Genomic DNA, 17,292 nt, shown 5'->3' with positions numbered 1-17,292 from the left:
GTCGATACCACAGTACAATACTGAGGAAGCACTGTAATATTTGAAATGCTGCCTCCTCAATGAAATGTTAAACTGAGATCCCATCTGCTTTTTAACATGGATGTGAAATATTGCAGGGTATCATTTTAAACAAGAGCAGAGGGGTTATCTCTACTGTTTATATGTCCACAACCCATATCCCAAAAAAATATATTTGGTCATTATTCCCTTGTTAACCATATTCATCATTGTTGGCAAAATATGGATGTTGGGCTGTGCTGCTGATACAACCAAAGCAGAAAAAAACTTCTCTATCCCCCAAATTATAAATAAACCACGAAACTTCCAAAAGTGCATCATGTAACAGTTCAAATTTTGGCAGGACAGCAATGCAATTCAATCCTGATAAATTAATTTCTTTCAACACTTCTGCAAAAATCTCCACACAACAGCCACAGTTCATTCTAGCATAAGCAAACTAGGCAGCCCTTTTGTACGTACCACAGAAGCCTGGCGTTGACGTCATATGATCGACGGGCCTTACCGCGAATCAGAGGTCATCGCTGCGACGGCGCGGGCAGAAGGGCCCAGTCAGAGGTGGCGAGAGGCGGGATTTCTGGCAGCAGGTTTGGTTTCCACCCCCTCCCCCTTGGGGCCCTGTCCAGTATTCGAAAGACTCAGTGTCGGGCTGCACCTAGGCTGGGGCCTGTTGTATGTGGAAACAGATTGAGTCAAATCAGATCAGACAGAAAATGCCTCACAGTTTCAAAGCTGGAGACCTGGTTTTTGCTAAAATGAAGGGTTATCCCCACTGGCCGGCTCGGGTGAGTATGCCGCTGTCTCCTGATGTGCTTTGGCGGGAGAGAGTCTGACAGGGGCTGGAGAGAAAAAAATTAAGCAGCGCATTCGAAATTTCTCGTTTTCCACAAACTGCATTGGAACCGAAGTGACAAGGTTAAAACATAACTCCCATTTGCAGTTTTCTCTCGTGGTTAATTCTTTTGTTTCCCCTGATTATTAATGAAGAAGGCAAAGGGCCTTTCCGGTTTTGCAGTTCTTCATGAGAACTTTATTTTTTTAAGCAGATGTTTGGTGTGGTTTTTGGAGTAAGATTGCAGCTGAAAGTTTTTTGTTGGGGGGGAAACGGATGTGTGTTGTGCCGTAGATTTTTCTGGACACATCGGTGGTTCTGCGCATGTGTAGTTTTGCGATGCATTGTGGAACATGTAGTCCAGGTCGTTCAGTTTGCAGGTAACGTGAAAAGAACTGGAATTCCTGGCGGACTACAATTCCCAACACGACCCGCGCAGCGACTGCTCCACCCCTCTTTCATACCAACAAGCTTTCTCCAACCTATCCCCTGCCAGTGTAGCATCATCATTACCTACCAGGTTACCTGGAGAAAACGTGTAGGTTAAATCTCTTAAGACATTTGCTTTTGGATTCTGCTAAAATCATTAAGTAATAAGGTTGACTACCTAGTAAACTTTACTATGTAATATAACAAGGTCAGATGTCACTCGACACCAGATTATAGTCCAACAGGTTTATTTGAAATCAGAAACTTTTAGAGCACTGCTCCTTAATCAGCTGGAGTGAAGACAAGCTCCCAGGTGCATAATTTATCGACAGAGAGATCAAAAGATCATACAAATGGTGTGAGTGAAGTACCGACAGGCTGAATATTAAGACTCTGCAGGTGATTGGAAATGTCAGATGGTGTGAGAAAAGTGCCAACAGCTGAATACCAAGCAAAGGGATTACCTATAATCTGAATAATTGAGGCAGAGAGATAATTATTAAAAAATCAGCTGGTGTTGGAAACAAGCAAAATGGTTGGAACAATATGCTAGGTAGAAGTATTGTGTATGGAGGGACTCACCAAATTAATCTCTGTGCCAAGTTGCTGGAAAAGCTCAGCAGGACTGGCAGCATCTGTGGAGGAGAAAACAGAGCTAACGTTTCAGGTACGGCGACCCTCCCTCTGAACTGATGGTGGCAGTTGAAATGCAGAAAATAGGGAGGTGGGTGGTGTGGGGAGTAAACAATAAGATAGAGACCAAAGAGTGAGAAAGATAGTTGGGCAGACAAAGGAGTTGCTAACGGTCAGGCTGGGAGGGTGAATAGTTGTTAATGGTGATTGTTAGTGACTAACAACAGGGGGTGTGTAATGGCAGGCTATATGGTAACAAGACCTGGTGTGTGGGGTGGGGGGCTGGGATATGGGAGAGTTTAAGCTCTAAAAGTATTGAACTCAATAGTAGTTCAGCCTAATGTCTTGATAGCATTCTCAATTTTGTCAAATGTTGTGGTTTTGAGCCCCACTCCAGACATTTGAGTAATCTATTCTGTGAAGTTTGGCCACAGATCAGCCACGGTATTATGAGAATCTCATTGTAGATCCTAAAAGAAGTAGCTACAGCGATAGTGGATGCATTGTTTGTAATTTTCCAAAAATCCTTGAATTGTTGAGAAGTTCCAGAGGAATGAAAAACTGCAACTCTGACACACTTATTCAAAAAGGAGAGAGGCAAAAGATGGGTAATGTAGGCCAATTAACCTAACATCTGTTGTTGGAAAACTGATTAAATGAATTGTTCAAGAATTAATAAGTACATTTGGAAAATCATATTCTAATCGTGTGTTGCTTCATGAAAAGGAAATCATGTCTGATAAATTTATTGGAGTTTTTCTAGGAAGTCTCTGAGTGGATCGAGGGGAACTGTAGATGTGTTTACTTGGACTTTCAGAAGACATTCAACATGGCAGTTTACAAAAGGCTGTCATCAAACAAGCGCCAATGGTGTTGGAAGTAGTCTATAGGTGCAGTTCGAGAATTGGCTAACAGTCAGGAAACAGCGATTGGGAAAGGCGGTTCTTTTCAAGTTGATAACTTGTAACAAGTAGGGTTCCACAGGGATCAGTGCTGGGACCACAACAGTTCACAATATATATTAATGACGAAGGAGGAAGTGAATGTACTGTAGCCAAGTTTTCATATGATGCAAAAACAGGTGGGAAAGCAAGTTGCAAAGTGGATGCGAACAGTTTTCAGAGAGATAATCGGTAGGCAAAGTAAGTGGGGGGGAGAAAAGATGGCAAACGAGACATAATGTGGGAAAATGTGAGGTTGTTCATTTTGGAAGGGAGAACAAAAGAACTGTTTATTATTTAAACGCAGAAATGCTGCAACACGAATGGACTTGGGGGTGCTTATGCCCAAAATCTCTCAAAACTAGCATGCATGTGCAGCCAGCAACCAGAAAGGCTAATGGAATGTTGACCTTTTGTTTCAAAGAGGTTGGAGTATAAGTGTAGTGAAGTCTTACTTCATCTGTACGAAGTGCAGATGTGACCACATCTGGAGTACTGAGAGTAGTTTTGGTCCCCTTATTTAATGAAAGATATCATTTCATTGGAGGCACATCAGAGAATGTTCACAAAATTGATCCTTGGTCTGGAAGGATTGTCTTACGAGCAACACGTAGACAGTTTGGGATTCAGATTACCTCTTTATTCTTCTAAACTCCATTGAAGCATATAGGATTCTTAAGGGACTTGACAGCATAAATGCTTAGAGGATGTTTACCCTCATTGGAAAGTCTACAACCACAGGGCCTGGTCTCAGAAGTAAACTACACCAATTTAAGACTGAGATGAGGAACGTCTTCTGAGCTTGTGATCTTTTGGAATTCCTTGCTGCAGAGAGCTGTGGGAGCAGCGTTCTTGTGTATATTTAAGACTGCGATAGATTCTTGGTCAATAGGGAAGCATACAGTCATAATTTCCCAGATTATCTCTGTGAGCTTTATGGGCTGAGCCTTACGTCAGTGGTGTGGCAATTATTGGAGAAGATGCTTAGTGTTAGGATTTACTCAGATTTGGAAAAATATGAACTCGAGAAGAATGGCGAACATCATGCTACAGGTGTACGAAACATCAGTATGCTCATGTTTGAAGTAACTGTATGCAGTTCTGGTCGACCTGCTATAGCAAAGATGTTATTGAAGCTGGAAGGATGCAAAAAAAAAGATTTACAAGGATGTTACTGGGACTGGAAAGTTTGAGTTTATAAGGAGAGGCTGGATGAGCTGAAACTTTTTTCTTCTCTCGGGTGAGTAGGAGGCTGAGGGATGACCTTTAGAGGTTTGAAAAGAAACACTAAGGTTATGGGGAAAAGTAGACTTGAGGATTGCCAGATCAGCACTGATCCTAATGGCTAGCACCAGGGGACATAGCTTTAAATTGAGGGGTGATGATGTCAGAGGTAGATTCTTTACTCAGAGTAGTAAGGGCCTGGAATGCCCTGCCTGCAACAGTAGTAGACTTGCCAAGTTTAAGGGTGTTTAAATGGTCATTGGATAAACATATGGATAATAATGGAATAGCGTAGGTTAGATGGGCTTCAGTTTTTGGTTTTACAGGTTGGCACAACATCGAGGGCTGAAGGGCCTCTATTGCTCTGTAGTGTTCTATGTTCTGTGAATTGCAGAGCATCACAAGGGGCAAAATGGCCTGCTCCTGTTCCTGTTTCTTATGGTATTATGGCACGACAGAACAGACTCAAGTGGTTGAAGGTCCACTGATCTTAGGCTGATACCAATGCATTATTAAGGGACTGTGCACTGTTGAAAGTGCAATTTTCAGCTGAAATATTATGCTGAGGTTCCATGACACTATTGAAGGAATTGTTTGTTTGGTGTCCTAGCACTGTTTTATCTCTGAAGCATCAGTGATCAGTGATTTATAACACTTCTATTTTTGAGGCTTTGCTGTACATATGTCAGATGTCATATTTCCAACATTACAAGAGGCACTGCCCTTCCCAGTGGTTTTCAAATATGAGGTCAGGTGAAAACCATTAGCCCTGTCAAATCTGCTCCACTGTGCAATTGGATTGTGGTTGATCTACCCTCGACTCGGTTTTCCTGCCTTGGCTCCACATCCTTCGGTGCCTTCTTACCTATTGAATATGTGTGTGTCCATCATGGAAGTTTAATTTTATGAGCATTGACAGCCTTTTAGGAAAAGAGTCCAAACTACTCATTAATTTATCTGAGATTGTTTTGCTTTCAAAGTGCTTCAGAACACAGATTGTGAAGTGCCAGTATGTTAATGCAGGTCTTTTCATTTTCCATAACACTGCTGTATTTGCCAATGTAATAAAAGTGACCATAATTCATCTGTTGAGAATCATATTGGGATCCTAAAGAGAGAGCTCAGAAGAGCCAGGAGGAGACGTGAGAAGTTGTTGGCGGATAGGATCAGGGGAAACCCTAAGGCTTTCTATAGGTATTTAAGGAATAAAAGAATGACGAAAGTAAGATTAGGCCCAATCAAGGATAGTAGTTGTAAGTTGTGTGTGGAGTCAGATGAGATAGGGGAAGCGCTAAATGAATATTTTTCAACAGTATCCACTCTAGAAAACGACAATGTTGTCGAGGAGAATACCGAGATACAGGCTACTAGACTAGGTGGGATTGAGGTTCACAAGGAAGAGGTATTAGAAATCCTTCAGAAGGTGAAGATAGATAAGTCCCCTGGGCCTGATGGGATTTATCCTCGAATCCTCTGGGAAGCCAGGGAGGAGATTGCCAAGCCTTTGGCATTGATCTTTAACTCGTCATTGTCTACAAGAATAGTGCCAGACGACTGGAGGATAGCAAATGTGGTTCCCCTGTTCAAGAAGGGGAGTAGAGACAACCCTGGTAATTATAGACCAGTGAGCCTTACCTCAGTTGTTGGTAAAGTGTTGGAAAAGGTTATAAGAGATAGGATTTATAATCATCCAGAAAAGAATAAATTGATTAGGGATAGTAAGCACGATTTTGTGAAGGGAAGGTCGTGCCTCACAAACCTTATTGAGTTCTTTGAGAAGTTGACCAAACAGGTAGATGAGAGTAAACCGGTTGATGTGGTGTATATGGATTTCAGCAAGGCGCTCGATAAGGTTCCCCACAACAGGCTACTGTACAAAATGTGGAGGAATGGAATTGTGGGAGATATAGCAGTTTGGATCGGAAATTGGCTTGCTGAAAGAAGACAGAGGGTGGTAGTTGATGGGAAATGTTCATCCTGGAGACCAGTTGCTAGTGGTGTACCGCAAGGGTCGGTGTTGGGTCCACTGCTGTTTATCATGTTTATAAACGACCTGGATGAGGGCGTAGAAGGATGGGTTAGTAAATTTGCAGATGACACTAAGGTCGGTGGAGTTGTGGATAGTGACGAAGGATGCTGTAGGTTGCAGAGAGACATAGATAAGCTTCAGAGCTGGGCTAAGAGGTGGCAAATGGAGTTTAATGCAGACAAGTGTGAGGTGATGCACTTTGGTAGGAGTAACCGGAAGGTAAAGTACAGGGCTAATGGTAAGATTCTTAGCAGTGTAGATGAGCAGAGAGATCAGTGTCCATGTACACAGATCCTTGAAAGTTGCCACCCAGGTTGACAGGGTTGTTAAGAAGGCATGCAGTGTTTTAGCTTTTATTAATAGAGGGATCGAGTTCCGGAACCATGAGGTTATGGTGAAGCTGTACAAAACTCTGGTGCAGCTGCACTTGAAATATGGCGTACAGTTCTGGTCACCACATTATAAGAAGGATGTGGAAGCTTTGGAAAGGGTGCAGAGGAGATTTACTAGGATGTTGCCCGGTATGGAGGGAAGGTCTTACGAGGAAGGGCCGAGGGACTTGAGGCTGTTTTCATTAGAGAGAAGAAGGTTGAGAGGTGACTTAATTGAAACACATAAAATAATCAGAGGGTTAGATAGGGTGGATAGGGAGAGCCTTTTTCCTAGGATGGTGACGGCGAGCACGAGGGGGCATAGCTTTAAATTGAGGGGTGAAAGATATAGGACAGATGTCAGAGGTAGTTTCTTTACTCAGAAAGTAATAAGGGAATGGAACACTTTGCCTGCAACGGTAGTAGATTCGCCAATTTTAGGTACATTTAAGTCGTCATTGGACAAGCATATGGACGTACATGGAATAGTGTAGGTTAGATGGGCTTGAGATCAGTATGACAGGTTGGCACAACATTGAGGGCCGAAGGGCCTGTACTGTGCTGTAATGTTCTATGTCTAGAAGATAGGAAAAAAATAAAATATTGCATTCATATAATATCTTGCAGAACCTCAGGATGACACTCAACACTCTGTAGAAGTGTTTGATAGGTTGTTATGTGAAGTAGGTTATGTGGTGGTAATTTGAGTATGGTACGGTCCTACAAATAACAATTCAATAATGTTTCAACACTGTTGATGTGAGGCATAAGTATTTGCTAGGCATGGAGGAAGAACTTTGCTCCCTTCATTGAATAATGCCTTTAGATCATTGTTGCTCACCTGAGGGGGCAGAAGGCTGGGAGGTAGGCATGATCTTCCATTTTAATGCCTTATTGGAAAGGTTGCACCTCTAACTGTGCAGTAGTCCCCCAGTATTGTATGGGAAGTGTCAGACTAACTTGTGCTAAAGTCTCTAGAGTGCAATTTTAATTTTCTGTCTGCCTCTAAGTCACAGCTGACACTTAAGAAATGAAATAGAAGATACTGGAGAAGTGCAGCAGATCTGGCAGAATCTGCAAAGAGAAACAAAGTTAATGTTTTGAGATATGACTCCTTTTGGGGCTTGGAGTTTGATCTGCAGTACTTTGCTTTCATCTATGAAATTAGTTGTTCCAAAGATTTCTGTTATGTCCAAACGTTGAAGAAAAAAAATTGATGTTTTGCCTTAACTTATATTCTACTATGTTTTCAAAATATTAACATTATATCTTGTGCTGTCGTTTGGAAGCTGGTACTCTGTTCACTTTCTGGTACGATCCATTTGACAGTATAAATGCCTTGACATTTTGGGATATGATTCTTGGAAAACTTTCAGATATGTGCAGCATGGAACAACAATTGTTTTCTAAATGTAGCCATATTGGAGACAGGAAAATCAAGAAGGTAAAAACGTAGAGGTTTCAGAATTTGGGTTACTAGATCGATAAAGCTGCAGAATCAAATAACTATAAACCAGGTTCTTAAATTATTCCAACAGATGAAGTACACTTCTGGTTTCTAATCTCTTAAAAAGAAACTTGCCATCCAGGTAGAACTTTTTTTTAAAACATGTAGACCATTAGTTTGGAGAGTTCTGAATGGGGACAATACTGGTGTCAACATGCATATTTCTACCTTCTGATAATCCAGTAAGCACAATGCAAGTAACATTGGGCTATAGCATAGGGATTACATATTCCTCATAATTGAAGACAGTAAACCTCAGGTTTATTCTTACTTTCTCAGTGGAAAGTCAGAATCCCTGAATGTTTCAGTGAAGTAATCAGTCACATTAAAAATTGCCCTTGAGTTATAGGTGTGCTTAATTCTGCCCTACTATGTTTAAACACTCCTGGGCTTTGGAGTTGTCTTTCACCTCAACATAAACTCCTGAACATCTATCTGTTTCATTACCAAGGCTGCTACTCCCCCCTTGTAACATCGTTTGATTTATGTTCTGTCATTGAGCCTGGCCGATTTTCTAACTTATGCCCTCCGTAAATTTGAGCTCATCCAAAACTTTGTCCAAATCTTGACTCTCACCAAACTCAATTTTAACATATTGATTTGTTGATTTATTTCAAATCCCCTGATGGTCTCACTGTCCCCTTGATAACTGCCTCCAGAATTATAACCCACTTAAAGCACTTCTCCAATTCTGGCTTTTGCGCCTCTTTGATTTCCACCCCTGCTGGGTACATCTTGAGCTGCTGACGATCAAAGCTTTAGAAACTTTGCAGTTCCTTCCCTTAGGAGTCCTGCTTTTCTACCACTTATTCCTCTTTTAAGATTCTTCTTCAAACCTATCCCTTTGCCCAAGTTGTTGCTCTCAGGACAATGTCAAATTTTGTTTTGATAATGCTCCTGCTTTACAATGCTTTTCAATTTTCTACAATTTCTTAGATGTCTTAAATCTGTTACATAAATACAGACCTTTATTTGTGAAGTAACATTGATTTCAATTTGTGTTTCACTTGCCTGTTAGATGTGTATTTACTGAATCACTGTTGTACTTAGTGTGGCATAAACTAATTATTATACCAGTAAATTGTGGTATACATTTGCCATTGAAGGATCAGGGACTACGAGAGTCTAACATGGATTTTGTTACAAAGAGGTTGTAAGGAGGCTCTGGTGACTTGGACAAGTTGATTGGGCAGCTTCTTTGCAGATACGATGAACTGTGGATAAATGTGAAGTTGCCCACTTTGGTAGGAGAAGTAGAGTGGCAAAGTATTATTTAATTAGTAAAATTTGGGAAAGGTTCATATGGGTGAACCCAGATCCCTTTGTATATGCTGTTCGTTGGAAGAAAGTATACAAGTGCAATAAGCAGTTAGGACAAGAAGTGGTAAGTATTTTGAATTGACGTGTTTGCACCTCCTGGGCAGGTGAGAGCAAATTTGGTGCCTTTTTTTAATATCTTCTGTAAAATGATGACAAGACTGACTGACTTCTGTCATTATCATTTCATTAACATATAATGTTGAGTGTATCTGAAGAGAACAGCATATACTATATGACACTAAACTGGAAGCATTAGTTACTGAACTTACAATCGAGATGGATGTGACAAAATACTCATTATTATAGAAGTAGCAAGTGGGGTCAAATACTGTTTATTTTCCGTTTTGCTGTCTCGATCCAATGAGGTCAGATTTTGAAATACAGTACAGGTGATGGACATGAAACTGTGGACATGCACTGTTTATTGCAATGTTAATATTTTAAAAAAAGTTTTATGCACTTGTTCAGCTGTTGTCTCTATGTTCTAAATAAGATAGTGAGGGACCTAATGAGTATACTGGATGTAGCCTGAGCAAATAGTTAACATAACATCAGTTGTAGGAGAAGTGCTGCAGTCTGTTGTAAAGGAGGTAATAACGGGATACTGAATAAATAACAAGGCTATTTATACAGAGTTAGCTTGGATTTATGAAAGGGACATGGTTGATAAACTTGGAGTTTTTTGAAAACAAAACTACAAAATAAATGAGGGATGACCAGTGAATGTGGAGTACTTAGATTTTCTTAAGGCATAAAAGTTCTGCAGAAGAGGTTATTGTACTAAATTAAAGCCCATTGTCAAATACTGGCATGGTTTGGGAATTCATTAGCAGATAGGAAACAAAATAGGAATAAATGGGCTGTTTTGGAGTGGAAGGTGGTGACAAGTCTGGTATCACAGGAATAAATGCTTGGAGTCCCCCCTATTTGTTATGCATGTCACTGATTTGGATGAGGGAACTGTGTGTAATATATCCAGTTTTGCTAACGACATAAAACTAAGTGGGAGTGTGATCATTGAAGAGGATGTAAGGAGGCTCTGGTGACTTGGACAAGTTGATTGGGCAGCTTCTTTGCAGATCCGATGAACTGTGGATGAATGTGAAGTTGCCCACTTTGGTAGGAGAAGTAGAGTGGCAAAGTATTATTTAATTAGTAAAATTTGGGAAAGGTTCATATACAAAGGGATCTGGGTTCACCCATATGCTGGTCGTTGGAAGAAAGTATACAAGTGCAGTCAGCAGTTAGGACAAGAAGTGGTAAGTATTTTGAATTGACGTGTTTGCACCTCCTGGGCAGGTGAGAGTCAGGCCTAGATGTCTGGCCCCGAGGCAGGGCACTGTCATTATCACTATCACTATGCAACAAGCCCAAATTAACCCCAATTATCCTCCAGTTAAAATATTGTTAATCAATTTCTTTGGACATGTTGCAACACCCCTCCAGATCAGGTGAAACTTAAACCTGCTCCTTCTAGCCCAAAGCTAAGGAGACTACCGTGGCACCAAAAGACTGTCCTTAAAGCCAGGGACTTCGTTAACTGCAAAAGGTAGCAACATGGCCTTTATCCACACAGCAATGCCAGAGCTTTAATGATGATTTTGCCCAGTTGACCTTTGTTGCAAGTGGATATGAGTAGGTTAGATTGTCTACAGTGTGAAAACAGGCCCTTCGGCCCAACAAGTCCACACCGCCCCTTGAAGCATCTCACACACCCCTGAACACTATGTGCAATTTAGCACGGCCAATCCGCCTAACCTTTGTCTTTGGACTGTGGGAGAATGTGCAAACTCCACACAGACAGTCTCCCGAGGCTGGAATCAAACCTGGTCCTGTGAGGCTACTGTGCTAACCACTGGGCCACTGTGCCGCCCAAAAGTACATGAGCATGAAAGTCTTACTGCAGTTGTACAGGGCCTTGATGAGGCCACATCTGGAATACCATGTGCAGCTTCAGTCTCCTTCCCTATGAAAATATATACTTGGTATCAAAGGAGTGTAGAAAAAGCATAACAGACTGATCCCTGAGCTGGCAAACTTGTTGTTTGAGAAGAGATTGCATCAACTGGGTCTGTTTCATTTGAGTTTAGAGAATGAGAGAATCCCTTTGAAGCAAATGAAATTCTGATAGATCTGGACACATTGGATGGAGGAATTATGTTTTCCCTGAGAGTGGTTGGGGAGAAGGGAAACAATGCTATAGACCATTTCAGACTGAGGTAGTGAAATGTCTTAACTCTGAGTTGTGAAACCTCTGAAATTCTCTGCCAGCAAAGGCAGTGAATATATTTAAGAAATGCGAAGTTTTCTAGAAACTGAATGTGTCAAACGGTATGGGGAGAATGTGTGAGTATGGCTTTGAGATATAGGATCAGCCGTAATTGTTTTGAGTGGCAGAGCTGGCTTGATGGGTTAAATGACCTATTTTTGATCCAGATTTCTATGCTTTCAGCTGAGATTATTTCATTAAAAATGGTTGAGTGCACTAGTGTCATTGGCTGTGAAAAAGATAAAATGCTGAAAATGCTGGTTGAGATCTTTCAAGATTATGCAAGTGTTTGATAAAATGGTAGATGTGGAGGTGATATGACAGACCGAATCCTGGGACCATGAATATAAAATAGTCACTAATAAATCCAATAGGGGATTTGGGAGACCATTCTTTTCATGGCATAGTTAGATTATAGAACATTTTATTACAAAAAGTGAGGTAAACAAAGTAAATTTTTTGTTGTCTGGCATCAGTGGGATCAGGAATGTGTCAATTGATCAAATGTTCCGGATAATCGAGGCCCACATAATCGATGTAAAAATACTCTATGTAATAGAAACGTAATTCCGGGGGTATACACATCAGCGGAGAGCCTTCTCGCTTGCAGCCTCAACTGACTGTTCAGACATTGCAGTATCTGAGGGTAAAGTTGATTCAATTTTGAGTCAATGTTGATGTTTCATGTAGCCGTTTGAGCAACAAGTGTATTCAGATTGAAATATAGATTTTAAAAGTTTATCTAATAATCAGACAGGTAAATAGCAAACTTCGTAGTATTTGAAATATATCATGCTTGGTGCTTTATGGAGAGTGGTTCATAAGATGCCAGTTAAAACAACGTTAGCTGTAGTATAGATGCATTCAAATGCAAGCAGCATTAAGCAAAAGAATCGTGTAGACTGATTTTTTTTGCGTTAGATTAGGTATAATGGGAGGAGTCTGGTATGAATTTAATCTTGGTTCTGAAAAGTGAAGAATACTTAATGTATGAAGTTGTAGCAATCAATTCAAACTGTTTTGACACAAGGCATTCATCTATCTTGTTTCTCTTTCAATGTTCATTTCCTAAATGTGTCAGTATAATTCACTTCATAAATTGAAGTATAAATGTACAGCTTTTACCTCAATCATTCTGCATTCTTAAAATAGCATGTATTGATTTGAAGTTTGGAAAGTTACCTTTTTAAAATTTACAGTGCATTTGTTGTTTATGACTGATTTGAATGAGATAAGTCAAATGAGGTGGACTGTAGTAAATAATATTGGTAGGTTGTCTTTTATTTAATGGAGGTTTACTATTACATGTTGAGAGCCTCATCCAGCTCGGGAATACTCAAGGGCATAATTGCTTCAAAATCAGTAAATATGTTAAAGATTATTTCACTTTTGCCCCCACTCAACAATGTGCTCTGTTATTAAGTTGTAATTGGAAGTTTTGGGTTTTTTCAGGGAGTAACAAGCAACATTCAATTCTGGGTTCTTAATTATGGGAATAAAGTTATAGCTGTGGAAAGGTTACTGGATCACTAAGAAAGATCTGACAGATATTTTAAAACTGGAAGTTTATCAAAAGCTTAATATTCAGGATGCAAGTTTCTGTGTCAGCTTCTTGAACACAGGCATTTCTTACCTTTCTCTAGTTGCCCACAGAAAGTGGTGTAGAATGCATTCATGAACCTCCAGCAGTTTCTGATACAACTGTCAGTCACTTCAGAATTTCAAAGTCAACCGCAACACTTGCACAAATATTTTTCGGATAAATAAAAACTATCATTCTCAAACTGCCTTGTGTTGTTCTGTAAGAATTGTTAGTTCAGACCCCTGGATTCCTATTCGGGAGCTATTCCACCGTGATACCACACCCATTCAAGGTTTAAGTTATTGGAAGATTATTCCCACTGGATTAGAAAGTAATATGACATGGGATCATTATCACTAGGGGAATGAAAGATGATGTGAGAATTTTTTTCATTATCGAAATGTTGACCGCATTGCATCATGTTGCTCATGAGGAGAGGTTGTATTATTTAGAAAGAAATTGGATAAATATTTGAAAATGGATTGTAGTTACAGTCAAGGAGCATTTTCACTCTTTCTCCCTCCATGGTTTCAGTTTAGATTTAACTGCCAGCAGGTTTCTGGCAGGACACCATGCTACAAGTTCATTTTTCAAATTTAGCAGTAAGGTGCTATCTCGTCAGACTTCCTTGTAAAAAATCGCAGCCCATTGAAGAACCTATCAAGTTCAGTCTAGTTCTGGAATGCCTTGCAGGGATATTGAGTCTAATACACATTCCCTAAGTTTTCCATATTGAGCTCAGAGTAGCACTTGTGCTTATTCCGTTCTTACAAGGGGAGTTTAATAACTTATTTAGCCATTTTGTTGTCTTCTGAGGAAATCTCTAGTTCGGGTCTTGGGTTAATGGAGTAAAAAGGCAAAACAGCTACCCACAGGCCTGAGTTTAAAATTTCAGCCAGGCACTAATGACCATATTAGGACCCAAATGAAAAAGGTGTCAAAATCATCTTTTAGTGTGTATCCCTGCAGCTCGTTCAAAAGAGTAGGTTGAAATGGTACAAGTGGTCTGAAGTTGCCCGTATATCTCGAACAAATTGTTGAGCTGCTTATCCATATAGTTTCTACAAGATATGGATGGTCAAGATCCATTTACTTTTGTGATCAAGTTGTTGACCTTTTTGATGAAATAAAAAAAAGATACATATCATGTAAGTAAATTTACAAATATCAAAATTAGATGTCCACGTCATGCTTTAAGTTACAGGCAAGTTCTTGAGATTTATATCATAATTATGCCTGTGGTTGAACCCTGGATATGCCCCCAGACTGGAATTCAGTGACTTGCAAAAGTTAGAAAGTACAATTCATAATGTAATGGCAAAATATGTATAGCTAAGCACTTTAGTGATACTTTTTGTAGTAATACATCACATTAAGCGCAGAATTTTAAAAAAGTTAACTTTAATTGTCTGCTTATTATTTTTTAAGTTGTGTTCTGAAAATTGACTTTCTATCTATAGCTTGGTACTCCGTAGTTATTCCTTTTTAACTTTTTTTCATCATAATAGTTTCATATATTGTGAGAACATTTCAATTCCTTTTAGCCCCAAGTTAAATCTTTATTCTTTAATTGAGATGTGTTCCCTTTAACTTGAATTTTGCAAACAAAGGTCTTGGACTCAAGATCAAGGTCACTTTTCAGAGTTTTTTTTGAGCTTTATGCAAATTTGTTTACTTCATCATCATATGATATATACTTGCAGATTATAAAAATCAAGGCCGACACACCAATGCAGTATTGAGGGAAACTTGGGTTGTTGGAGCTGCAATCTTTTGGTTGAAATGTCTTTTGGAGTAAGGGAGATATTTGAAGTGCCCCGGCCCAATAATTATCCTGCAATCACCATTATAAAAACAAATCCTCCAGTCATTATCACATTGCTGTGGGAATTTACTATGTGCGACCTCACTGACATGTTTTCAACTTTGCAGAAGTGATTACACTTAAAAGGTATTTAACTAGCCATAAAACACTTCAAGCATTCACTTTTTTTTGTTCATTCGTGTGGTTGTTATTGGCTGGACCACCATTTTTTACCCATCTCTAATTGGTCTGAGGGTAGCTGAGAATCAGCCATTTTTCTGAGAGTCTGGAGTCACAAGTAGGCCACCCCAGGTAAGGATTGCACATCTCCCTCCTGAAAGGATGTTATAGAACTAGGTGGGTTTTTCCACTGACCATCAGCAATGGTCATCATCAGACTCCTTATTCCAGATTATTACTGAATTCACATTCCACCATTTGCCATGGCAGAATTTGAGCCCAAGTCACCAGAAATTACCTGGCTCTCTGGTCTGAAAGAGCTAAGTAAATGGAAGTTGTTTATTGCCGTAGGAGTTGGGTTTGATCACAGTTGTGTCGAATGAGTTGGTCTCTCCTTGAACAACAGTATTAATTGTAATTGACTCTGATGCCTGTCTCTGGTCACTAAAAGTCAATTAACAAGCACTTCAACATGGTTGTCTGTAAAGTTGTGACAGTCTAGTTGTGTGTCAGCTTTCATCCACCACCACCGTGCATTTGGGAAGCTGTGTTAGTTGAGTATCCTGTTACAGGACAGTCACTGAGCAACTACAGAGTGGCAAACAGCAGCATGGATGATTTAACCCAGAAGGAGTGTATTCAGTGCAAATCCACAGCATTGAAATACTTAGCTGTATGGAGTGAGGTAAAGAAGGATAAAATAGGTAATTAAGTGGATCTGGGGCAACTGCTCAATCAATTGCAGTATCCAGAAGCTGTTATCCATCTTGAAATCTGTGAAATAATTATGAACTGCGTTGCATTTGCACAGGCTCCGTTTCGGGAGCTAGCGGTGGTCCTGGGAATGAAGTGATGGTCATCATAGAAGATCGTTTAATCCCTACAGTGTGGAAACAGGCCCTTTGGCCAACAGGTCCACACTGATCCTCAGAGCATCTGACCCAGATCCGTTCCCCCTATAACCCACCTAACTTACACATCCTTGAGCACTATGGGCAATTTAGCATGGCCAATCCACCTAGCCTGCACATCTTTGGACTGTGGGAGGAAACTGGAGCACATAGAGGAAACCCACACAGACAGTTGTTCGAGGTCGGAATTGAACTTGGATCCCTGGCACTGTGAGGCAGCAGTGCTAATCACCATCGTATGAGGAGTGCTTGAGAATCTGGGTCTGTACTTGATTGGAGGTTAGGATTAGGGATGGGGGATCTCATTTAAACCTTACGGAATGCTGAGAGGTCTGGATAGCACAGACATGGAGAAGATGTTTCCACTAGTAGAAGAGACCGGGTGGCACAGTGGCTCAATTGTTAGCACTTCTGCCTTAAAGCACCAGGGACCCTGTTTGATTCCACCTTTGGTGACTGGCTGTAAGGAGTTTGCACGTTGTCCCCATGTCTGCATGTGTTTCTTCCCGCAGTCCAGAGCTGGACAGGTTTAGTGAATTGGTCACGACCATAGTGTCTAGGGATGTGTGGGTTGGGTGGATTAGCCAAATAGAATGCAGGGTTACAGGATAGAGTCAGGGTAGGGTCTGGGTTGGATTCTGTTTGGTGTGTCAGTGTGGCTGAATGCCTGCTTCCACGCTGTAGGGATTCTATGATTGTAAGAGGCTAGGACTCAAGGGCGCAGCCTCAGAGTGAAGCCACAATCCTTTGGAATTGAGATGAGGAACTTCTTCAGCCAGACGATAGTGAATTTGTGGTACGTTGCCTCAGAAGGCATTGGAGGCTTCATCCTAACGTGTACTTAAGACAAAGACCGAGAAAAGGTAAGTTCTTGATTGTAAAGGGAAATCAAAGTTACAGGGAGAAGGCAGGAGAATGGAATTGAGAAGCATATCAGCTGGAATCAGATGGTGGAGCAGACTTATGGGCCGAATGCATAATTCTGCTTCTGCTTCTGCTTCTGTTTCTTGTGATTTTATGACACCGATGCATGCATATGTCTTCCAGCAGGCTCTGAGGAATATTAATTTAATTCTTCTGAGATTCTCAAGTTTCAATCAGTTGATAATGAGAGGATAAGTAGGGAACAATCAAACCTCTGACCTGAATCTTTCACAGGCACAATCTTTCTGGCTCAAACTCGGTCCAAAAACTAGTTCAAACTCTGGCCTCTCTTTGTTAGACTGATTGTCTCCCTCTGAG

The 17,292-nt window shown here is 40.5% G+C and overlaps 1 protein-coding gene across 2 annotated transcripts in view; it reads left to right on the top strand.

Annotated features, from left to right (window-relative positions):
* Positions 1 to 611: 611 nt before the first annotated feature.
* The window catches only part of LOC125466038 (hepatoma-derived growth factor-related protein 2), a 60,513-nt gene continuing 43,832 nt past the window's right edge, over positions 612 to 17,292 (top strand). For both annotated transcript variants that reach the window (XM_048560146.2, XM_048560145.2), the window contains exon 1: positions 612 to 803. In XM_048560146.2, the coding sequence (XP_048416103.2) occupies positions 693 to 803 (111 nt within the window). In that variant the 5' untranslated portion in view covers positions 612 to 692. The remainder of the gene's footprint in view (positions 804 to 17,292) is intronic.

The sequence above is a fragment of the Stegostoma tigrinum genome, chromosome 30, assembly GCF_030684315.1.
Source record: "Stegostoma tigrinum isolate sSteTig4 chromosome 30, sSteTig4.hap1, whole genome shotgun sequence".
Taxonomy (NCBI): Eukaryota; Metazoa; Chordata; class Chondrichthyes; order Orectolobiformes; family Stegostomatidae; genus Stegostoma; species Stegostoma tigrinum.
The sequence above is the reverse complement of the archived record's forward strand: the minus strand, read 5'-3'. Positions and strand labels throughout refer to the sequence as shown.